This window comes from Podospora pseudocomata, assembly GCF_035222375.1.
Source record: "Podospora pseudocomata strain CBS 415.72m chromosome 1 map unlocalized CBS415.72m_1.2, whole genome shotgun sequence".
In the NCBI taxonomy this organism is placed as follows: Eukaryota; Fungi; Ascomycota; class Sordariomycetes; order Sordariales; family Podosporaceae; genus Podospora; species Podospora pseudocomata.
In genome coordinates, this window is record NW_026946364.1 from 357706 (window position 1) to 381976 (window position 24271).

At 51.2% G+C, this 24271-nt stretch overlaps 7 protein-coding genes across 7 annotated transcripts; 4 read left to right on the forward strand and 3 right to left on the reverse strand.

Annotated features, from left to right (window-relative positions):
• Window positions 1-18: 18 nt before the first annotated feature.
• Window positions 19-1138, reverse strand: QC762_101130 (uncharacterized protein; the record flags this gene model as incomplete). The annotated part of the gene is made up of 2 exons (XM_062884492.1): window positions 19-698; window positions 769-1138. The coding sequence occupies 2 exons, from the start codon at window positions 1136-1138 to the stop codon at window positions 19-21; spliced, it is 1050 nt and encodes a 349-aa protein (XP_062747324.1).
• Window positions 1139-1381: 243 nt separating this feature from the next.
• Window positions 1382-2893, reverse strand: QC762_101140 (uncharacterized protein; the record flags this gene model as incomplete). The annotated part of the gene is made up of 1 exon (XM_062884493.1): window positions 1382-2893. The coding sequence occupies one exon, from the start codon at window positions 2891-2893 to the stop codon at window positions 1382-1384; it is 1512 nt and encodes a 503-aa protein (XP_062747325.1).
• An 8548-nt stretch (window positions 2894-11441) lies between these two features.
• QC762_0027090 (uncharacterized protein) lies at window positions 11442-12270 on the forward strand (the record flags this gene model as incomplete). The annotated part of the gene is made up of 2 exons (XM_062883167.1): window positions 11442-11475; window positions 11528-12270. The coding sequence occupies 2 exons, from the start codon at window positions 11442-11444 to the stop codon at window positions 12268-12270; spliced, it is 777 nt and encodes a 258-aa protein (XP_062747326.1).
• A 2476-nt stretch (window positions 12271-14746) lies between these two features.
• Window positions 14747-15268, forward strand: QC762_0027100 (uncharacterized protein; the record flags this gene model as incomplete). The annotated part of the gene is made up of 1 exon (XM_062883168.1): window positions 14747-15268. The coding sequence occupies one exon, from the start codon at window positions 14747-14749 to the stop codon at window positions 15266-15268; it is 522 nt and encodes a 173-aa protein (XP_062747327.1).
• Window positions 15269-18700: 3432 nt separating this feature from the next.
• Window positions 18701-21127, reverse strand: QC762_101160 (uncharacterized protein; the record flags this gene model as incomplete). The annotated part of the gene is made up of 1 exon (XM_062884494.1): window positions 18701-21127. One exon carries the CDS (start codon window positions 21125-21127, stop codon window positions 18701-18703), a length of 2427 nt encoding a protein of 808 aa, XP_062747328.1.
• A 790-nt stretch (window positions 21128-21917) lies between these two features.
• Window positions 21918-22640, forward strand: QC762_101165 (uncharacterized protein; the record flags this gene model as incomplete). The annotated part of the gene is made up of 1 exon (XM_062884495.1): window positions 21918-22640. One exon carries the CDS (start codon window positions 21918-21920, stop codon window positions 22638-22640), a length of 723 nt encoding a protein of 240 aa, XP_062747329.1.
• Window positions 22641-23392: 752 nt separating this feature from the next.
• On the forward strand, window positions 23393-24157 carry QC762_101175 (uncharacterized protein; the record flags this gene model as incomplete). The annotated part of the gene is made up of 1 exon (XM_062884496.1): window positions 23393-24157. The coding sequence occupies one exon, from the start codon at window positions 23393-23395 to the stop codon at window positions 24155-24157; it is 765 nt and encodes a 254-aa protein (XP_062747330.1).
• Between the last annotated feature and the right edge of the window lie 114 nt (window positions 24158-24271).

Below are 24271 nucleotides of genomic sequence, written 5' to 3' on the forward strand. Positions count from 1 at the left end.
GTGAGCTAAGGATGTCTTTTACATCCTGTATTCTTTGCTTGGGACAAAGATTTTCATTCTGTAAAATCCCGCTGTTTCACACCAGATGTTACCCAAGTCGTATCCTTCTGGAATCGTGATTTTCTTGGCCACCTTCGCAACAAATGATGGGCCAGAGTATTTATCGTGTCCTTTTACCGGCCCATCAACGCTTTCGAGTTGGGCATATTCTTCGTCGCCAACAAGCCCTTTGATGAAGGCTTCATTGTAGCCTATCTGCTCCATAGCCACAACCCAGAGATTTTCCTTGGTTGATATATTGGCAAGCGAGATGCGTGTGTCCGTCCAGCTATGGTTGACCCGTTCTTGCTGGTTGAGGTAAATGTATTCGCACTGGATGTGGAAGTTTGGATAGGCCTTTTCGAGTTCGCAGGTGATAACATACCGAGTCCCGCGGCGGGTTTTTTCCAGAACAGGCTTGGAAAAGGCCATGTGCTGTGGGGGCAAAGCGGTGGCGATAGACCTGGCATCCCTAATCACCGGGGCAGTCGACGGACCTGCTTGCTCTTGACCGCCCGTAGATGTGTTGCTCCCTTCTGGAATGGATGGTTGACTGGGTTGCCTCTTCCATGTTTCTAGCGCCTTCCTTGCAACAGCTGGCGTTCTCGCCATTTCGTAAAGCACCGGGTAACGTGCTGTCTTGATGGCATAGGCCGTTGCTGTTGCCAAATCACTGCGTCAACAAGTTGCAAGTCAAGAACAAGGTAAAGTGAGAGCTGCAAGACATACCTCTATCAGAGCTAAATGTTCGTGAGTAACCACCTCTATGTTCCGAACGACTTTGTTTGTTCCGATCTCTGTCTGCACGGTTTTTTGAGTAGTACAGCAATTGCTGTTGGCCATCTCCTAGCAGATTGGCGTCGTTGTACAAGACAATTCCACTTTTATGACTTCCGATCGGAATAACATTGGAGGAAAGATTTCCCTGGATCCCGACCTGTCCTCCCGTTGAGACATGAGCTGGCACAAGAGCCTGTGGTGCTGGGAGTTGTGGAAGCTCAACATCGGAATCATTATTAAAAGAATCGAAACCGAACCCGGGAGAGGCTAGCATATGAGATGGGACGATGCTAGGGGGTGGATCTGAGAAATAAGTCATGGTGATCGAGTTGGGCAGATACTGAGGTCAAGTTGTTGTTGTGGAGTCGAGAAAGTAAAGCTGGTGTCATTGACGGGGTATGGTAGATGTACTGCCACCCCTCTGTCAATCCGGGGGCGGGGCATCAGCACTGCCACCAAAGGCTGGAGTGACATGTGGCTTCAAGACATTGTGCATAAATTGATACCATCAACTTTTCACCAAACTTTGGTCATATATCAAGTAATGACACATAATCTCCCTTCAAATAGCTTTGTCTTTGGCTCCAGAAGAATACTTCATGCCGTCCTTGACACTTCCAAACAGCATTGCCCACACATCCTGCACCCAGTTTGTTCCAGCTTTCCACGGCCCAATACCAGCAACAAGTGGCATCCTTTTCATCGCAGCCCGTGCATACGTCGAAGTAAGCGTCATCATAGGCCCAGCTGGCATGGAGGCTCTCTTAGACTCGGGGATGTGAGGGGCGGCAGATGAAGCCCCTGTCTTGTCTTGGTGCTTGATAACCTTGATCAGGTTCCTTGTCCGCACGTCCACGCCAGGCGTCCAACTAGCAGCGGTGTACCCAGTCAAAAGCCCAGCATTCGGAACGCCCTCAATCATGCACCCATTCCACACATAGCGCTCCCCCATGGTTTCGTTGACAGGCTTCCCATCCACTGTCACAGCCGTGCTTGACAAAACCTCCATGTGCAATCCGGTAGCAGTCACAATAATATCAGCCTCAATCTTCTCGCCGCCAGTCTTGACGATGATGCCGTCAATAGTAACGGTGTCTATGACATCCGTCACAATGCTGACGCCAGGTTTGTGCAGCGCCTTGAAGAAATCGGCACCTGGACAGAAGCAGAGGCGCTGCTCGAAGGGGTTGTACCGGGGATTGAAGTGCTTCTCGATCGCAAACCCTTTTGGCAGCTGTGACTTCATGGCGCTGATGACGAACCTGCGTCCGGCATTGGGAAAGTTGAGAACAAACTGGACAAAAACCGTCTCGAAAAACATTCTCTGAAACCAATTGATAGTCACAGCCCAGCTGCGCGGCATCCATTTAGACAAGGTCTTGACCGTCTTGTCTTTTCTCGGAAGGGCGAGCACATAGGATGGACTGCGTTGTAGCATGGTAACCTGCTTGGCCTTTTCTGCGAGGGAAGGCAGGAGGGTGATGGCTGTGGCGCCGGAGCCGATGACGATGATCCTCTTATCCGCATAGTCGAGGTTCTCGTCCCAGAACTGAGGATGAATCACCTGTCCCTGGAATTTGTCGATCCCGGGGATGGTAGGCGGCAAAACCTTGTCGTAGCTGTAATAGCCACTGCAGGCAAGCAGCCACCACGCCTTGATCTGCTTCTCTTCTGTGACACCATCCTCGCATGTGATTTCCAGTTGAAGCGTCCATTTTTGCTCTTCAGAACTCCAGTTTGCAGCCTTTACGCGGTGGTGATACCGAATCTTCCTGTCAATGCCTTCGGAAGCAGCGCACTCGGCAATGTACGACTTGATGGCTTTGGCGCCAGCCATGCTCTCCTCATAGGGCCACGGTCGCCATGGGAAGCCATATAATGCCATGGTGCTGTCGCTCCGGATGCCTGGATACTTCCAAAAGTCCCACGTTCCACCCAGAGAATCCCTGGCTTCGAGAATCGCATAACTGTGATTGGGCAGCTGGGTTTGGAGGCGATATGCAGCGTTGATGCCCGTGAGCCCAGCACCAACGATGACAATGTCGAGCTCCTCGACGGCGGTGGTGTTGGCCATGGTGTATCTGCTGGTTTTCCGGTGAACCGTTTCGAGGATGTCAGTGAACTTTTTGTCCTCGAGTAAATTGGGAATTTCGGAGCCGTCCCTAGAGTTCGGATTCGGGGAGGTTCCGATTCTTCCAGGTTCCGATCATCCCCAATGAACGGGTTATCGCCGAAGAGGTGGAGCGGTGTGGCACGATCTGAGCCAACCACCGCACTCGCTAAAGCCACGCTAACCAAAACGGGGACCCCCTGGTTCAGCCCTGCTCCCGTCAGGGGGCGAGACATTCTGGTAACGGATATCTCTTGGCGCTATACTACCACCAGAAAATACGGCCTACGAGATAGAGGTCGACCTCCGGCGACGTCTTGTGTGCGACTTTATTGCCATAAATTGGCGGGTACTACACAGGACGGTTATATGTGGATTGACATTCACATGCTGTCGGCAGCATGCTGCATCAGTTACACACCACTTTCTCCCCGACCGTCGCAGCGCTCTTGCTTGTCGGGGTCAATATTAGTCTGAATCCCAGGGTATCTTAGCTGAGCTGTTTGGACGAAGGAGACACCTGCCCCACCTCGAGAACAAGATGAACACTACCTTGGCAACCTTCTTGTTTTCTCTCCAAGAGCCCACAGCATGATCCAACTCTGTTGATGCACCTCGGCATTCCGAGACGTTGTTCCGATCGGCTTGTGATCCATGTTCGACATCGGATCGACACGGCGCTCTAGACTTGGAAATTTCTATTGTAGTACATGCGGTATCAGCGGGGACATTCAGAACAAAGTAACCTGACAGGTTGCACAAAGCGGTGGTGGTGGTGGTGGTGTTGCGAACTCTCTCCTAGATGTTCTTCCTGGTCGAGGGAAATCCGTTGCCGATTTGGGTGGGGTGTGTTGATTTGGGTGGGGTGTGTTGAGGGACTGGGTTTCGGTACCGAGCGAGGCCACCCTGGCCCTGTCAGCTTAATATTGGATTTCAGAAATGTCCACATTAACCCGTTTAAGTTCGAATCATTTGTGAATAAAAGTCCAGGTGAATCCCTATATAAAACAGCTACTGGTCTTAACTAACTCCCCAACTTACCCACAGTTCTATTTTACATAGCTAACACCTTACTTTTTCACATATGGCGTCATATCTTCCTAGTTCCTTGGCATCAGCTGCCGCTCTTGCGGGCTTGGTGGCTGCAGCTAAATCATCATGGGAGCTATCTCGTATAATTAAGAAGAAATACGAGCAGCGTGTGCTGAAGGATCATACCAATAAAATCAACACCACGCTTCGCAGGGATTTGCGAGATGGCAGAATTTCTCACCAAAGCTATAACTAACGTACATGATAAGCGAGCGACCAATATGTAACGGCCTAAGCCCTGGCGTGGACCTCAGCAACCCTCGGCCCTGATGAAGCTATTCCCAGAACGCACAGATCACTACTCCAGAACCTTCTATCACCGCGCACTGTCCATCACGCCCAGCTATATCAGAGGCTCATATTGTCAAACCTTCTCTTTCTCTTTTCCTTTTCTTCTTCAAGTTCAGTGTGCTCGTAGAGTGGCCTAGTGTTACGTCCCAAGCGTAATACCCCTATACAGGAACCACTGGGTGGTACCCGAGGTGCTGGGCACCTCAGCCAATCATTGGGCCAGGGATGGAAAGACCCACAAGCCCCCGTGCAACCAATCAGGAGTTGCTCAGTCTGATCAGTGGCCAAGACCACTGAGCACACTGAGCAAGGTACAAAGATACTTCAGAAATATATGTAGACAGCTTGACATAAATAGGGGGGAGCGCCGGGCGCTCCCCGTATCGAGGAATCTGATTCCTCATGCAAGCAATTCAAGTTCATTTGTCTACAATCTACTCTCAGTAGCTCTTTGTTAGAACAACCTGTTGTTGACAGTGAACCCGTGTCTGAGACGCTTGCCACAACCTTCGATTATCCTGTCATATTCACCTCTGGCGTACTGCCTTGCAGTCTGTATCCATTTCTGGTGCAGGTTGTAACAGTACAGTCTCCACCACGACGCGCCCTCCTTACACCTAACATCAATTTTTTCCACAACCCAATATGCCTCCTACTTCAAAGGAAGCCAGGATACTCTTAGCCCTTGAGGCTCTTCGAATCAATGAAAAATTAAGCCTCCGAGCTGCAGCTAAGCTCTACAACGTACCAGCTATGACTCTCTCTAACCGACGCGCCGGCCGGCCTGCACGACGCGATATAACACCCAATTCGAAAAAAGCTGACTCAATCGGAAGAGGAAGCTATTGTCCGATATATTATTGAGCTATGTACGCGAGCTTTTCCACCAAGATTGCGTAGTGTAGATGATATGGCCAACCAACTGCTACGCGTACGCGACGCACCCCCCGTTGGCAAGCTCTGGGCACATAACTTCGTCAAACGCCAGCCACAGCTCCGTACGCGTTTTAAGCGTAGATACGACTACCAGAGGGCTAAGTGTGAGGATCCAAAGGTCATTGCCGAGTGGTTTGCGCTCGTACGGAACACTAAGGCTAAGTACGGTATTGTAGATGACGATATCTACAACTTCGACGAGACTGGGTTTATGATGGGTATTATCTTCGCGGGCATGGTAGTTACGACCTCGGACGGCCTTAGTAAGGCGAAACTAGCCCAGCCTGGTAACCGCGAATGGGCAACGGTAATCCAGGGAGTTAATGCCCTCGGTTGGGCCATCCCTCCTTTTTATCATCTTGGCCGCGCAGTACCACCTTGCCAACGAGGCACTAAGCAAGCGCAGGAGAGCCAAAAACACGTGTGCGGCTTGGGATCACTTACTGTGCAGGATGCACACGATCTACTAGACCAGAAGGCCGTGGGTGGGGAGGCAGTGGAAGAAACGCAGCTGGATGGTAGTGGTGTAGGGGGTGCTCGTACAAAGGTTCAATGCTGTGTTGTATGCGGCAAGCCTGGCCATAATGCACGTACTTGCCAGGAGGCTGTAGAATCGTCTGATTCGGCTGTTTCTGATGTAATTAGAGTTGATTTCTAGTGTTGTTATGTTGCAATTGAGGATAGTTGTTGTAGGGTGGTGGAGACTGTACGACTCGCTTATATGTACGACTCGCTTATAATATACGTTACCTAAGTTTATAGCGGCAGTGCAAGAAGACTCATCTCGTGGCCATCGTTCCTTAAGAGAGATACGGACGGACTGGATTGCAGTGAAGCATGTCTTCAACAGCAGACGGTAGCTTATAATCTCTTCCTCCACTACTTCCGGAGCCTCGGTGCTGAATTCAATCATCAGTTCTGCGGGTTTGTAAACGGTCGAACAAGTTTTGGCGGGAGAGTCTGCCGCAACGACCAAGCCAACTACCTCGGCCATGGTGATAAGAGCCGAGAGATATAATCAACATCTAAGCCGATCCGATAACGGACTGATTTGTCCACCTCCCTCATGGCTCGAAGCATATACACTGACATGTTTGTACAAGACTTCGGTATTTCGGCATGTGACGAACAAATCTACTAGTATCGACACAGACATAGACAAATACCCCAGAAATCGGGGCATCAAACAAACCCCCCAACAGTAATATATACAACCGTCACCACAACCATCACGACCGACAGCCCAGCCCGCCCGTCACGTCTCACCACCGCCGCCGCCCCCGCCGTCGACGAAGACGACGTCTCGCTCGGGTTGTCGGCCCCTACTTCCGAAGTCGCCACTGAGATGCCGGGCCCCATGGTATTCCCATACGAATACGTAAAATAATCCTTGCAGTCCTTCCACTCAAAGCAGGTATGCGTCTTGTGGAAGACGGTCCACGAGAAAGTCTGCGCCGCCGCGTAGATCGTGTTGTGCGCCGGGTCCCAGACGGCCGTCGAGGCGCCGTCGTACGTCCTGCCGTCCGACCCCCCCTCAGCCGCATTGCTGTACAGCCCCATGGTCAGAGTCTGGCCGCTGAACTGCGCGACGCGCGACGCGGCGCAGAACGGTGGCAGTGTCGCGCTGCTCACCGTGTGTGTCGTCCCGTCGTATACCGTCGTGTACGTCCACCCGGGCGACGTATGGGTAAAGGAGACGTCGCCAAAGGCCGACGGGCAGCACGTCACCTGGGACGCCTCGACCTCGTAGCTGAAGGTCTTGTCGTTGAACGGGCGGTACGACGTTGAATTTGCCGTCGTGTACCCGACGGGGCAGGCAGTGTAGTAGGCGGGTGTCCCGCTGACCACGGTGGACGGGCCCGGGTAGCACGCCGCCTTGGTGAAATCCGGGTCGCCGGCAACCGTGTGCGTGCACTGCAGCCAGGGGGGCACTCTGGGCTCTCTGGTGAGGGAGCATCGGCCTGAAACCAGCCACACGTTGGACTCTGCGAGACAGGAGGCGGCGGGCGTGAACTGCGTGACGGCTGACGAGGGAGGCGGGATGTACGTGCCGACCGGGGCGCGCGTCGGGCGCGGTTCGATCGGGTTGCTGTTCATTACACAGTGACTGTCGCCGAAGCACGTCGACGTCGTGCCAGGCCTGCCCGTGTAGAGGTACTTTTGGATCATGGCAGGGGTCACGAGGATGAAGTCATTGTCGTAGTCCCATGCCACCTCGGTGGTGGTGGTTGTAGAGGAGGTTGAAACGGTCAAGGTCACCTTCTGGCCCGAGAGATCCTTGACAGAAGCGGCCTTGCAAAGGACATTCAAGGTCCGATGTGTCACGGGGTAAGTAGTACCGTCAATGACACTGGGGATGGCGGTCGGGTTGATGTTGGCTGGGGTAAAGTCATAGGCGCTGCATCTCAGTCAGCTATCGCCGCGCCAGCAGGAAGTCGTGTATACTCACGTAGGGCAGCAGGCCGTTACTTCGCACGTGATGCCTTGGTAGATTTCTGTCCTCGTCGTTGCGCCCGTCATGCCCTCCGGGCAGGCACTATATGCGGTCTCGCTGGCAATGGTGCTGCCAGTGGTGATCCAGTTCTCCTGGTAGCATAGATCATCCCAGTTCGCTGGGCGGCCTAGTCGCGTGACATGGCAGTCGGGGAGAGTGACGATCTCGGTCGGTCGCGATGAGAATGGCGTGTAGAAGGTATTGCACGCATACGAATTCTCAAGCCATAGGTTCGACGGCGCAAAGCATGTCGGGTCTGGGCGAAAATTTGTTGTGACACTGGGTACAGCCGCCATATTTGGTTGTGTTTTTGAAGGCACGAGTTTGAATAAACCGCGACTGACCTTCGCGCTTTTCCAGGACGAGGGAGAGAATAGTTAAGAACCTATTAACATCTTCTGCCCTGCCAAGAGGCCAGCCCCTTCCTCTAACCATAACTGGCTATGCCAAGCAGACAAACTCATCCTCCGGCAACCCGGCATCTTGTGCCTGAATGTAACCTTCGACTTCGACCCTTAAATGTTCTTTCTGGTCGAGGGAACGGTCGCAGGGAGCCACAGGGCTCTCATCGTCTTGGAGTCCTCAGCAACTACGGCGTTCTCAACAGCCTGGGACCATGGCAGCCACTGCGTTCTCGACCACTGGCAACAATGAAATCGGGGCACGCCATAGGACTTATAAGCAAGACGAACCACTGTGAGGTCACTGAAGGATGGAGGTTGTGGGGAGCGATAAGGAGGAAAACGAGGTCTTGAATGCCCATAAAATGCTCCCGTTCTAGTGTATTTGGAATGGTCTTTTCTTTCCTTTCCGAAGCCCAAGTTCAAGTTCAAGTTCAACTCAAGTCAAGTCAAGCTCAATTTCAAGTCAAAGCCAACAAGTCAAGGTATCATATACTGGTTTACCACACTAGCTTGCAGGGCATAGTTCCCTATACTTACCTTCCTTCGGTGCCACAACACAAAGCCGTACCTCGCAGTTCAAAGAACTCAAGAGCCTTGGGTTATTGCTTCCACTTACCCGGAAGGGTCTGATCAACTGGCCTGCCGACAACATATCTTAGCAGGCTGCAAGATCTATTTCTGCGGTCCAGTTGCGGTAGCCGATCCCGGTAAAGCTTACGACCCAGTTGATCTTCCGTGCGAGTTTCTCTTCTTCTGTAGTCCAGTGTGATTAGGCCACTAATGACAGCAAGGAGTCTGGAGAGCGGACCCGGTTCCAGTCTTGGCCGGGCTGGCTTACGGTAGCCCACCTGCAGGCTCTGGCCTGAGAGCGTCGGAAAGGATAGGCCACAAGTATACCTAAAACACCTAACGACGATCGTCGATGCGCTGACGTTTTTATTCTCTCGAGATATTTAATATTTCGATCTTCATCTTTTTTTTTCTTATTTACCACCGAAGGGGTATGGGGGACGGAGTATATTTATAGACCAAATAATTCTTTACACATTCAATCCGATATCAAAAGATAACATATATCTTCCTGTGTAGGTAGCAATATCATAGTATAGCAGTGGCAATAGCCTCGGCAGTAGTTCGAAGGAGGCGTAGCGTTATTATACAGTCCGGCTAGTTTAGTACAGAGATTTCGAAGTAGTAGGTTAGTATGAAACCGAGGTCTTGCACTTTTTAGTTAAGGTATTGAACTATTATAGGGATATAATTAGTCGTTTAATATCTTACTGGTGTTCCCCTAGTGGCTCTTTTGGGTATGGGCTCTTCGTTACTACGCAGTAAGTGTCGCCGTCTTATTAAACGTATAAGAAGTCGATGAGTCTGGAGAGGCAAATGTAACGAACCCCTAATCAAAACTTCTAAAAGGGATACTAGGTTAAAGGCTACTTCTAAATAACGGTTCGGTATTGCCATAAGGTACACAACAAAGATCACCACTTATCTCTCGTAAGTGCTTGGTCCTAAGAACTCACGATGTGAATTGCAGACTGCGGAACTATCTACACTGGCTAGTTCTGTTGAGTTACTAGGGTGGTCAGGGCGGTAATTTCAGGGGTATCATGAGACTGGCAGAACAGGGTTTGGGCGTGCCTCGACCAAACTTTGAACGGAACATCGAACATCTGCAGGTTAATCAACACATTACCCGCCCTGAAGCTTCTCAAGCTCCAATTGTAAGCGCTTCAACCTGTGATACTATGGATATGTGGCTGTTGGTTTCAACAGGAGGAAACAGGTGACTGCTACAAAGCGTGACCCACACAGTTCAACAGCTAGCAGGACTTTGACTCCCCGGTCAGCGAGAGGTCGACTGTTAATGAATAATACCTTCCCTAGGACAACCAACGAATTGACCAAGTTTGCACCTCGAGTAAGCTTTGTTTGTGCCGCAGTGATGAGCCAAGTCCAGCACAAAACGTGCACAGACATCCAATTGTGATCTTTCCTTATACTTTCTGATATAGGTTTTTCACACGGCCTACATTGTAACGGGCTGAGTCTAGCATGGACCTCGGCAATCCTCGGCCCTGATGAAGCTATACTCTTTCTGTTTTCCTTTCTCCTTCAAGTTCAGTGTACTCGTAGCGTGGCCTAGCTAGTTGCAATACACTGCGTTGAGACCGCTACATATATGGCACGGTTTTCCTATGTAAATAGCAACAAATGGTCCAGCGCACTCTCTTAAAAAGAAAGGGTAGAACGGTGTGGGAATAATAATAATAATAATAATAACAATTGAAGTAGATGTGGTGGGGTGGTAGATGTTGAATTAGTGAAGGAGCCCCACTGTTAAGGAAATTAATATCTTGGCAGTGAGATTCAGGCCAGCCACCTGGACCTTTCTCTCAAAAACAAGCAGCCAATTGACCAAGGTTGAACCCCATATCGTTGTTTAACAGTATAAAGTGGCTAACACTTGTCTGGCTGACTCGCTTATCACGCACCTTATACTACGGAAGATTTACAGATGTTGTCATCTATACTTCTGCTGGAAAATTGAGCATAAGAATCTCAGGCTCAGCAGTCCGGGAAGGAAAGAAAAGGAAACATCTGGGAAGGGTGCAAAAACGATCAGCCCAGGGTCAAACCTGGAACCTCGAAAAATATGCCCCTTTATGGTCCCTTCATTCATGCATTTATTGACATCTATTTGCAGTTTCACAGCTCTCAGATTGTCGCAGTGAAAGAGCCACAGGCCCAACATTTTCTCCATCCAACATTCAAGGTCCGCTGGCGTAATGGTAGCGTGTCTGACTACGATTATCCAATCAGCTAATCATGAGGCTTGTAGATTTTGTGGGGCCCGGATTTTAGCGGACTTTGCGAGCTGAATGTGCACGCAGTCACCAACCACCCGAATATTTCTTGGCATTCACCGTGAGCCTTTGCATTGTCTCACGGCTTTTGTGTTGCACTTAAACTGGACTTAGGACTGGGGAAATACCATCTCCGCATGCTAGATGCCTGTCATGTATTATCTCGTCGCCGGTCGATGAAGAATATGGCCTTGGCCGGAAGTCATGGTTAAGACCGCTATTGCCGGTCTTAGAAGATGGCTTGCTTTCTACAAAGAGAGCAAGTCCGTGACGCTGTGGCTATATTGTGTATAAAACAACTGGTTTCCTCAAGGAGTTGAGTTACTTGAAAGTCCTATCATCATCATCTTCAGCAAGCAACATCATCTTCAACAACCAACAACAAATTCAACAACAACTTATCAACCACCACCAGTCTACTCAATATGTCCACCGACAAGACCATCGTCCTCGTCACTGGTAAGTTCTCCCAATATCCCCAATATTGAAACACCAACTAACAACCCCCCAGGTGCAAACAGCGGCATCGGTCTCGAAACCATCATCGCCCTCTCCAAATCCTCTCCTAACTACCACCTCCTCCTCGGCGCCCGCTCCCTCGACAAAGGCAACGCCGCCCTTGCACAAATCCAATCCATCCACAACAACCAACTCCTCTCCTCCATCACCCCCATCCAAATCGACGTCACCTCCCTCCCCACCATCGAATCAACTAAAACCTACCTCGCCTCCACCTTCGGCCGTCTCGATGTCCTGATCCAAAACGCAGGCGTCATCGTCACCCACCCCTGCCACACCCTCAAGAACCTCCGCACCACCTTTGAGACCAACGTCTTTGGCGCCAAGGTTGTTACCGATGAGCTGACTCCGCTTCTCCAAAAGTCGACGAATGCGAGGGTTATTTATGTCAGTTCTGAGCAGGGGAGTATTACGTTGAGGTTGGACCCGGAGTACCCATACAAGGATGTGCCGGGGACAGAATACAAGATGAGTAAGGCTGCGCTGAATATGCTAGCGGCTTGTCATAGATATGATTTTCGGAAGTGGGGGGGTAAGGTGACGAGCTTCAACCCGGGGTGGTGTGTCACCAATTTGACCGGGGAGACGGGGAGGAAGATGAGGATTGAGGGAGGGGCGAGGTCAGCGGAGGATCCGGCGAAGGCGTTGGTCGCGATTTTGGAGGGAAAGAGGGATAAGGAGGCGTGGGAGGATAGTGGGATTTTGGATTTGGATGCTGGTGTTCATCCTTGGTAATGGGTGGGTGGGTGACCTATTTTGATGATGAGATTTACATTTGCTTTGCCATGGGATGTAGTCATTGATTTCATTCTTTGTCTACCTCCATAAATTTCTTTTTTCCTTAATTCAACGTGATTGCTCAGGCCCCAGCGCTAGTAGTCCGAAGCTTGAACAAACCTCGTTTTCCTTTCTCCTCTCATCCTCAATGATCTCCTGAACCGACTTTGTGCCAGCACCATCACCATAGTACTTCTCAGCCAGCTCGATGCACCTGAGGTTGGCCGCCAAGTTGTTCATTGTCTCCATCCACTCCTCGGTCTTTTCGCTGCCAAAGACAATACCGCCGCCAGCCTGAAGGTAGGCAATACCCTTCTTGACGGGCACGGTCCGCATGGCAATGCAAGTATTCATCTGACCCTCATATAGCTTGAAACCCTTGCTCTCTCCAAGAGAACGGACCGCATCATATGCAGACCATCCAGCAGCACCGGCATAGATGCCTCTCTTCTCCTTCTCCAAATCATAGATCAGCTCCATAGCCTTGATCATTGGAGCGCCTGAGACAGTGCCGGCAGGGAAGATGCTACGTATAGTGTTAAGAATTATAACTCTGGCAGACCAGTTGAATAGATCCTGCTGAGTAACTGGAAGCAACAACCTGAGAACTCTAGGGTTCCTTGGACTGCGCTGTACGACGGTGTGCAATGCCACTGAAGGAAGACAGGCATAGGGGACTGTGCCCTGTAAGGAGGAAGATATAGGGAACTGTGCCCTGTGAATAAGATGGTAGGCACCTAATAACAGAGGGCTATGCTTTGGAAGAGAGTGTGGAAAACCAGTATATTAACCTTGACCTAATAGCTTGACTTAACAAGAGAGAAAAGCAGAATATTTCGAATATGCTGCAAGAGAAGCCTGTTATAAGCATCCAGTCCTCGTATTTGCTTCCTCCAATTTCTTCACTGCCGCAGTTTCCGTGGTTCCGGGCCATCGATGATGTCCGTGTTCTCCGAAGTTCCGGGTTCTTCATAATACCCGTAGTTCCGGGACTCCGGGCCATTGACGGTGCTCGCTGTGAGGACTCGGAGACACAAACAAAGTCCACAAATAAGTGCTGTATTTCAACATATCTACAGCCACGGAATTGTCAAGAAGCTCAGAAAAGAGGATATTTACTATGGGAAATGCAGCCATTTCAATGTAACTTTTAAACAACTGTCTATTATACTACTGCAATTTGTGCCTCCCTGCCCTCCCGCAAAGCCACTATTCCCAGTCACCGACCGAGGATAGGTGTAATATTCTTGCAGCCAACGGAAAAGTAGCAACGATTTCCAGAAAACGCGTTTTCAGCCGCCTAAGTGCAGGGGGAAAGCACTGGAATTTAAGCGCTTGAACCATTTCAAGAACCATGTAGAGACAGTGTGACGATCCCCTGTCCAGAACCTTTGAAAGGGATACCGGTTGAAGGCGAACTTCTAGATAATGGATCAGTGCAGCTAAACAGTGCACAACATGATGTCTCAATATACCCACAAGATGCTGTGAATACAAACTGTGATAATTGCATACTGCGGAACTATCTACAAGCTATCTAGTTCCTCCGTATATATAGATCTATGACTCTCATGGACCGTTGGACCGTCCTCTATGCACCGGTCCATCGGTCCTCGTCTGATTGGCTACCTACAGGGACCTCTTCCACCGTAGTACTCTACTCCTATTGGCCCGTCTATTAAGTCTGCGTCCACCCGTGTCCAAGGTTGTGACAGACAGTCCACGGTGTTAAACTACGAGCCTAAACGCATATGGCTGACATTATAGAGGTTAGCCATCCTAAATATCTGGGAGTGTGCGTATGACTAAGTTTCTTCCCATGGCACCTCAGGTTGCCGAGCAGATGCAGTGGATGCAACATGGTACTCAAGTCGGCAGAGGTAAGACGGCTGGGGTGAAAGCGAGAAAAGTTCAGAAAAAGACCGAATAGGTAGATAAATAAAGTTCTATGCTCTCGTTTACATCTGCTTGTCTCAGCCGCTGCCAACTCATCTGTGCTGCTCTCAATTCAGCTCCCGCAGCCTTGTCGGCTTGGGCTCCTAGATGGCTCCGATTCTTCCTACAACCACACCTAAGCCCTATTTCACCTCTGCTGTTTCGAATACCATATTATACCCACTATATTGGCGCCGCCATGCCCGGTAGCGACTTCCGCCTGCTCGGCCTTGACGGCGGCGGCGTGCGCGGCCACACAGCTTGCAGTTGAAGTCGCAATTTGCTGACGAGTAACCGGTTGGTTGTTGACGTGTGACAGCATGTCGGAATCATTACAACCAAAGCTGCTGCATTGGTTTAATACCCATCTAATCACGTGATATTCCGTCCCATATTCCATTTAAACCTGCGTCGGGCATCATGTTGGGCGCTTGCTATACTATAGCTACCTTCAACAACCAGTCGGTCCCTCAAACTGTGTACGGCACAGCAAAAGATCATGGACCAGTACCGCTGTCAACTTTGGCAGCTTCCACGCTGTCTCTACCGGGTCCAATACCCAGCGTCTCGAACAACTCACGACTCCAGTGGATTGAAAGCTCAAGATACCACCAGCGTGTACAAGAAATGGGGTTCCGATGATGAATTTATGCAAGCAATTCGGAATCTGTTTACATGGGCCTGCAAAGACAGCACACCCTTTATTTCATTCTTTTCGGACGAAGAACACGCTATCAACTGGGGCTGTAAACTAAGAGACTGGGATAAATGTTCCAGTCGAGATGACTGGACTCTTCTTACCATCTACACACAGTTTCTTAAATCTACCTACGTGTACAAACTGAGCACGCTCATCGACTACACAGGCGTTCGAATTCCTGTACCAGCGGAGAAATCACACAAACGAGGGGCCTATATCTGTTTGCATGGCATCCCGACTTTTGCCATTGTTTGCGTGAGAAATGGAAGCAACGTCAGGGCAGCCAGGGTTGTAAGCTACCTACCTTCTTCCTGTCAATAGATGTAGATTGGCTACTAATTGGGGTAATAGCGGGAACATATCGTCCACGCAAGTTTGTTATTTTATGGGATGACGAGATAACCATGAATTCCGATGAGATGAAGAAACTCTTGAGAGCCCACAATATGTGGGTTGAGTCTGAAAAGTCTCTCATTCTTGCGTCCCTTACGACGATGCGTTCTTTTGAATCATCTGCCCAGTGTGGGCCTCTAACGATAGATACATGTATGACGAGACTCCGCCCACTACACAACACGGTCAAAATACGTGCTGAGGCTTTAGACTCTCTCTTCCTAATGATGAATACAATTGAATAGAACGTGATCAAGAGGAAGGAGAGCCTTGGTGAAGCGCTCAAAATATTAACTGGAGTTTTGGAGTCTCTCGCTTCTATGTTGGATAGGACGAGGCTTTCTTTGGAAGCACCTGAAGAGTGCTCGGGTCTTTTGATGGATATGATGCGGCTTTCTTTAGGAACATCTGATGATCAACTCTAGTGACTGGAGAGCAGGTGCCATGATGTTACTGGGAGTCAACCAACACCGATACTTGGTATCATTTGTCATCTGGAATTGAGGCTGATAGGTCCTTTCAATTGGCAATTGCCAGAGGATGGAGCAACGATTGCTGCTGAGGGTGTAGATAGAGGTGATATGTGGTGTCTGATCTCTGAATTCATGTTATGATGCCTTTGGTAGACACATGTATTCTACCACATCTAGACAGCTAGCTGTTCAACACATGCTTATCGACACCCCCACTCTCAAGAATAGACGTTTGAAAGCTTCAAGCCTGGTTGCTACATGGAGCCCGGACAAAGGCGTGTCCTGAAATGACATTTTTTACCTACAGCCACCAGCCCGGTGAATGCAAGTATATTGAGCGGTCCCGAAATTCTTACTTTCCTGTCCAGGTTAAAAGGAGAACCCCATGCTTCGTCCAAGGATCCGAGTTCTTTTTCTCTCTCAATCATTTTAATTTTCAGATTTTACGAAGACTTATAGACTTGTCTTACCCACATCAATACTTCAAAGTTGTAAATCTTGTCATCGCCAACAACGTGCCAGCTTTACCCGATCAAACCCCACAGAGACACTCGCTTCCGAACGCCCGGGCACGCCCCGTCACGGGTGCCATACCGGTCAGCACGCTCGCTACCGCTCCCCCGTCCGCGCTCTCAGGTCCGGGCTTATGGCTGTAAATAACGCCCTTACTAACTATACGCCTAACGGCCAAGTCGATTTGGTCCGGCAGTATAACCTTACCCGTAAGTAGGGTTTTAGGAAAGAGAATATTGCCGGCGGTTGGCGTGGGACAGGATTATGGCCCATACGTAGGCGCAAACCGCTCTCTTTAAGCCAGGTAGTAGTCCCTGTGGTGCCGCTAGATCTCTCTTCAAAAATACCTACTTTCTATACCTTGGGGAATTCCCAGGTGGCCAAGAAGGTCAGGGACCTACTCAAGAACCATACGCCGGCCGGAAAACGGCTTGCGGCAAGGACTCTCACCATTACTATACTCACACTGAGATCTGAGGCATCCACCCACAAAGCTGATGCGGCAAGGCACCAACAGAACGCCCAAAAGGCCCAGGAAGCAAGAAAAAGGCGCAAGTTGAATAGAGAAGACTCGAATTCCAAGTTTGTGAGGCTCTGTAAACAGGAAGAGGCCCGCATTGAAGGGAGGGTGGTGGAGGAAGAAGTAGTAGCCAAGGGGGATGTGGAGCAGCCAGAGCTAGCCCACCCTGTGCGGCGCAGCGCACCTCATCGGGTTCAAACCAGGCGCAAGCGAGAAGCAGATGCAATGTCTGACTCTGACAGTGAATGAGCTACATTTTGATATAACTCCCATAGAAATTGACCCAATATTAGTCTTGTTGTGGCCAGTGTGAGCATTCAGGGGTAATCTCAACAAGGTTGTGTGGCTGGTGTGGTGGTGGTGGACCAGATCCACATGTGGTCCATTTCCTGGTCATCCAACCTAACCATTTCCTTCCAGCAGCACCAACAAAAACTCCAACATCCCATCTACATATTTTTTCATCTGTTGTCTCAAGTGCGCGCATACATCTGGTCCAATGTATCTCCTCGTCATGCTCACTAAATAGCATCACTTGAGAACCTTCCAGGCCACTCCGTAAGTATGTTCAACTCCTGTTTCCTTTCCATCTGGACGTCGCTAACACTACGAAGAATACCACAGCTCCTCTGTATAACGTCCCCAGAGCTCCGCAACCCTTTATCGACGTATCATCTGAAACACTAGCACGGATCTCTTCGCTCAAGGAACCACCAACTTCACGCCCGAGGACATCCCTGGCAGACCAACCACACATATCGCCTGACCCTTTGCCCTATCACGTCGTAAGTATCTGACAAAAGCACCAACACTCTCGTTCTACTGGGCTTCGCTCGGATCGTTCAGCTGATACAATAGCAAGTAGCACGCATTCCTCGCACCTAACTTCCTGTGGTGTCGTCTTCCATAAGACGCCATTCCTCGGATCCTTACTCTTGGGGGTCGGTTCACTCTCCCAACAGAAATGGCCTCCAGCAATTCTTTCTCCGCCGCTGCTTTCGCCCCGTCGCGCGATGTGACTCCTTGCCGACCTCTCCCCCTCGTTGGGGAAGAGGATATCGAGATGGGTCCGATGGTACGTACAATTTCGCTTTCTTAAGACGCCTTCGCGGGGACAATATAGAGTCTATCTACCCACTACACCGCTTCTTCGGATGGATTACTTCCAGCTAAGGAATAATTTATTCTCCCTCGCTTACAAAAGGCTTCCTTTGCTTTTGTTTATTCCTTTACTCTTTGTTTTCTATGCAGTCTTTGCGGCTTCTAGGTGTGTTTAATCTTGGTAGATCATCTGAGCTTGCTGCTCCCTTCATCAAGTGGAATAAAACCTGCACTATGAAAGTTGGGCTTTCTCATCCGAGCTTTGAGAACCGAGCGGTTTCATTGTCAGTTGCCGGCAACCCTTTTGTGCTTCTTTTGGGTTTATCTGGAGCGGGAGTAAAAGATGTAACAAGCAACGGAAACGCGTGCTTGTTGAATGGAGACTTGTACTGACTAGACAAGCAACATAATCGTCGCCAGCGTCTTCGCGAGCAGGTCACCGCTGGCCTCCGCTCCGTTGCAGAGAAGTACGGTCTGCGAGAAGCCGTCCCACTTTGGGCAGGAAGTCTGCTTTTACTCTGTCGCTTCCTGCGCCTTGGCTGTTGCGGTGAGCTATGTGGTATGGGCTAGGACTCGGTAAGTGCCGTTAGGGTTAGGGTTATATTTGGTAGAGCAGTCGATCACTGATATTGGTGTCTGCACATTCTAGCAAGCGATCTTTGTCACAGTGTTTTTGGTCTTTTGAGGTCCAAATTGCACCTTGACGGATAGCGATTACCCAGTTTGGGTATTTACCCACCCTATTCACCCTTCCTACTCCCTGTCTCGCATGATCCCCTTCCCAGGTTTCAAATTCTCATTACCGAAGTAGAACACCTGAATTGGCACCGTCGTCCCAAACGCCCCGGGGCCACGTACCCGCAAGACCACCTTTCCATCCTCCCCAACCGGCCCTTCCTCACCAAACTTGGTAATCTCGCCATTGAAGTCCAACACAAGCTGCACCCAACCACCCTTGGCCGACTCCTCTGGCCCTCCCTTGACAGTGACCTCGATATCAACGCCCGAACCCTCAAGCCAATCTGCTGTCACGATTGTTGGACCCGAAGGCGGTTCCTGGTACCCGTTCGCCGTCAGTGCCCACTCCGGCTTTGCCCCCCGGCAGGGAACACAGCCCGGCGGTCCCCAGTACGAGCTATCCGATGGCATCGCTCCCGTGACGAGGTTGCGGTAGGCCCACCACATCTTTTGAACGCCTGGCCAAGAGACGGTTGGTGGTGGGCCACCGTTGAAGCCAGTTTCTCGCTCCAGCAGTGCGGGGTGTCGCAGGGAGACGTCAGGTGGGAGGTCGTTGGACTGGCGCCTGCTCATCCATCGTCTGGGAGTGGTTGCGTTGGACACATGGGGGACAACGTTGGCCCATCCGGCGGTCCAGTTTCGACTGTTCCAGTAGAACTCATCAATGGTAATGGACCAGAGCTTGCGTTTGCCATTTTCCAAGACGAGTTGGTCGTGGTACATCCCCCCCATCCAGCCGTTGCTCCCTTGTGTTCTGCTTGTTCCTGTCTGCAGGTTGCGGGTTCGGAGGGTGGCAGAGCGGCCATCGCGAGATACGAGAATCACCGGCTGGAGTCGCCAGTGAAAGGGTACAGAGGAGCGAAGGGAGGACATGGAGGGGTTGTAGGTGGTGCTGTTTTGGCGGTAGTAGCGGGATGCACAGGAGAGGGAGATCGCGTCGGGGGTGTAATACCATCCTATTCCGGGGGATAACTTGTGGCCTCGATCAGAGTGCAACTTGGCAAAGTCTGAGCAGCGAATGTCGTCGATGTAGAAGCCATAGGAGCCGGAGGTGTTTTCGGATTCGTCATAGGCGGAAGAGCGCAAGAGCAGACGGTGGATGTTGGCAAGTCTGTCTCGCGTTTCCTCTTCTGGTTCTTCCCACGCCGGATATCGCTTGTAGAATGGCCGCCATTGTACAGGCCGTCGGTTCTCAGTTGAATGGTAATAGGGGGGTAGGACAGGAGGCGGATCCAACGAAGAGGCTGGCAAGATACCCCCATCTCCCCAGCCGGCGGCATAATCGGCAAAGAGCAGGCGGTGGTATCTCAGGTCTTGGATCTTCCAAGTGCCGGTATCCAGGTCTTTGACGAGGCTATGGTGGAAAACGCAAAACTGCCATTGACCGGTCTGAGCATTATCATCACCAATCAGGCCAATCTCTAGCCCTCGAGCGACGGCAGTCTTGTGATCCGGACTGACGTTGACAACAGTGCCAAAGATTGGGTGTTCGTTGAGAATGCCGTGAGACAGCCCTTCTGGACCCATGCGGTTTAGAACAGACTGGATGCCTGCAGGTCCAGCCGGTGACGTGTTATTTTGGACGGTGATGGTGCCGTTCGAGGTAAAAAGACTGATAACATCCGGCCACATTCGCCTGTCGACATAATACCCCATGCCATGAACAAGATTTCGCACCTCGTCTTCTTCGTTGAGATGGGCAACCCGGTATTCCAGCTCGTCTACGGAAAGGCTAGCGGCGGGTGTTGATCCACGATTCAATGTGCCAGTGCCCTCCTTCGAGCGGCTTGCAGTTCTTCCGGCGTGGAGAAGTGTAACGCCAGCCTGGTCGAGGGTGTAGTGGTATGAAATAACAGGGAGCGATCCGTTTAGCCCCAGATTCTTCCAGCCTTTCTCGTAGGTACCTGCGTAGAGAGGGTAGTACCGCAGTAAGGAAATCTTCCATTTGCCCCCGCTGGACACATATTCGTTCTCAAAAATCCCACCCTCGATCCTAGTCGCGCCTTTGCCGTTGCCAAGCTTCCTCAGTGCTGTCCACCGGCCTTTTGCAGTGTTGCCGTCGTCCGCAAGCGTTATGACCGGCATGTCGCTCATGAAAACATGGAGAGACCCTGGATTGATCCCGTCCATATCCCCAGCTTCTTGCTGCAGCCAGTTTTCGATGGCCGGGCGCCCCGTGACAGAACTGGCGTCACTTGTAGAAAGAATGTCTCCAGCCCCTTTGCCCCATCGAAGAATCCCATTCTCTGCAAACAAACTCGCCATTCCTTTCCAGCGGCCATGCTGCGCCAATTGGGCATATGTCCGTTGGATGTTCTTGATCTCGCGCACAGACTCGACTCGCAGAAGATCTTGGGTGAGATTCTCGACACTGAGCACGCCAGGGTCGACAGCTAAAGCGATGCCAGCCCAGAGGACCAACGAAATGACGGCGAACTTCATCTTGTGTAACTCGATCTCGGCGGCGCATGACCAGCTTCTGGTTGGAGAAATGGGGGCGCCATGGGTACGGTATTTGACTTCTCTAGATTATCTCCAGCCCTGCAGAACATCTTGAAGTGCCGGATGGTTGAATCGGGAATATACGAGTTCGCTGTACCCCGCGACGGTCTGTAATTGGATGCTGCACCTCCCGAGTGTTATGGCTACGGCGAACCTATGAGTTGGGGCTTCATCGAGGCTTTCCGGCTGAAAAGAAGGGCAGGGCGGTAGCCAACCAGCAAAGGAGGCTGGTCTGATCCGTGTTTTGACATGCACGTGTAATAACTAATATGCATCTATTGGTGCTATAAGATTGGTAACACAGTTGAGGGGATGGTGGTGATGAAATCGAAATATTAAAGAGACCTGAAGGCCACTTGAGACTAACTAATGATGCAAAGAGGAAGGGGAGCCACGACTGGTGGAGGCATTTCAGCATCATTTGTTGGTCTGCACTCTGGAGCAAACACTCCTGTCTGCAGTGCTGCCTATCAAAACAAGGGAATGTCCCGTTTTCGAGACAGCACTAGGACTAAACGGATCAGGCGGCCCGAAATTAAAAGAGGATCCGATAGGGTACCACCCCGGCGACGGCGTTTGGTGATATTATATCCGACCGACTCGTTCTGCTTTAAATTCGACGTCCCTCCCAGATTTTGTTAACCTCCAACACACGCTCGTTTCTAGCTGTTACAAACTCAGTATTACACTCCTTTAGCACCACAGTCACTCTTTAAATTTGCTTGACACAATGGTTGTCCCACGCTCCCTCTTCACTCTTCTCGCCAGCGCATCGCTCGCCCTCGCTGGTGTAGCACCGCGTCAGGATGATGCTTCGCCCACTTCAACAGACCCCGAATGCGCGATCGAGAAATTTGAGGCCCTTGCCTCGTCCATTGCTCCCGAAATCACGCCCCCCGCCAAACTCGGAGAATATATGGAGACAGCCGCCGAGATTGTCAGCGCAATTCGCACCATCAGCCCCTCCGACCTTGGCTTGGGCTCGGATGAAGAAGCAGACATGCTTTGCGGCCTGGAATATGGTCCGTACGCCAGTATCAGGCCCACCGATTCCGCGATGCTGAAGGTCATGACGAGTTGGGAGGCGCAACGCTCGAGCGCGCGCGACAAGTGGTCTAGCACTGTACACAGTCTTGCGACGCATTGCGGAACCATCAACGGACATGCGGCTGGCTATCTGATGAGCATGGTTGCATCCAACTATGAAGAGTGCAGGACCGCTAGGAGCATTTGGAAGGAGCTGACTACTGTCAATCAGAATGCCGCTGCTGCTACTGGCGCGACCAAGACTCATGGGAATTCCGGCGGCCAGGACGAGACAGCAACACAGACGGGAGATCTTACTGCGAACACATCAACATCTACATCTACTGCTGGGGCTTGGAAGGGAATGGAGACTGCTGGTCCGATGGTGGCCGTTGCCGGCATCATCGCCGCGGTCGTTGGACTCTGAGACCTCGAGCGGTCATCTTTTTGCGACTTGCTACTTTGGTCAACACATGATAGTCTGTCTTGCGATCTACGGTATACATACTATAATACGAAGTCATGTCGCGATTATGTTCTCCGTGATTCGATGAACTGACTCCCGATTTCTCACCAGGCATTCCCTGTTTGCATCTAATCTCGACGACTACCTAGTACAACATCTTCAAGCCATCGGCATCCAGAACTCTGGCTTCATCCAGACCGCCATGTACAGCCACCGCTACTGCCGCCCCTGCATCCATCAGCCCTACAGCCAAGCCCGGCAACGGCGGCTACCTGATCTCCGCCATTGATGACTACTCCACCTGTCTCGTCATCTTCATCACCAACAAGGACATTCGCGGCAGGAGCAAGGCCAACAGTGGTGCTTGGGCTGCCATCAACAACCTGTTTTACTGGGTCGATTAGAAGTTCTCGATTCAACTTCACTCTTTGACATCTCTTGTTTACGAGCATGCCAAGATTAAAGTCAAAAGAAGCCTTGTGATCCTAATGATGGCCCCTGATGGATCATGCAAGGTTAGGTTCAGATCTTCGCCAAGCATTACCCCTGAACACACAAGTCCCAACACAAGACCGCAGGGTGTCATTGGTGATCAAAGCAGCCCTCTAGGCATGATTTCACCTCGGAACCCGGCACCGACATTCGGCTTCAAAAGCGCCTACTTTTCCCTCCGATATTCCAATTCTTTTGGGCTTCCATTTTCATCACCCAAGATGATACCCCAAACGATCCTTACCATTGCCGCCCTCGCCGGCACCACCCTCGCCCAAACCGTCACTCCACCTCCCCACCCAACCGCCACCTCTTCCCCGGCCCAAGCCTCCGAAGATTCGCTCTACTCCCTCTGCACCTCCCAACTAAACGCCTACCAGCGCCTGCGCCCTTCGCCCGCCCGGCAGGTCGAAGCCTTCTTCGACAATGCCCCCGAGCTCCAGGATCCTCGAAATAGGTACTGGGATCACGACCGCATCGACTCCCAATGCAAACGCGTCTGGGACGCGCGGAACACCATGGGCGCCACCGCTGCTCCGTCGCTCGCCTCTCAGTTCTCCGCTTTTACCTCGAGCTGGAACAGCTGGGTAGCTAACATCAAGGAGGAAGCGTTGGAGTGGGCAACGAAGTGTAATGAGTTTGGGGACAGTCCTTCAGGGTTTGATGGGGAGCCTAACAAGAGATGGGGCGCGAACTTTTATGCGTTAATTGTTACCGACGAGGCGGGGTGCAAGACGGCGATGAGTGACTGGTTGGGTGTTGCTGCTCGGACAAGGGCGACGGATCCTACGGCGAGTGAGACGATTTTGGCGACGACAACGGGTGAAGAGGCGGAGGAGACGACGACTGGGGGGAATACACCTGCAAGCATCGATCAGGTGAGCACAACGACTTCGTCGGCGGGGGTGGTGCAGATGACGGGGTGGGGAGGGGTTATGATGGGGGTTGTTGCTGTTGGTGGAGCGGTTGCGGGAGGGTTGCTCTAAGCTGTGTAGCTCTGGGTATGAGTTCAAAGAACTCTGCATACTATATACAAAACGGATAACGTCTAAATATTTGGGTGTGGTGTTGCCAGACGGGAATGCAACGGCCCGCTGGCG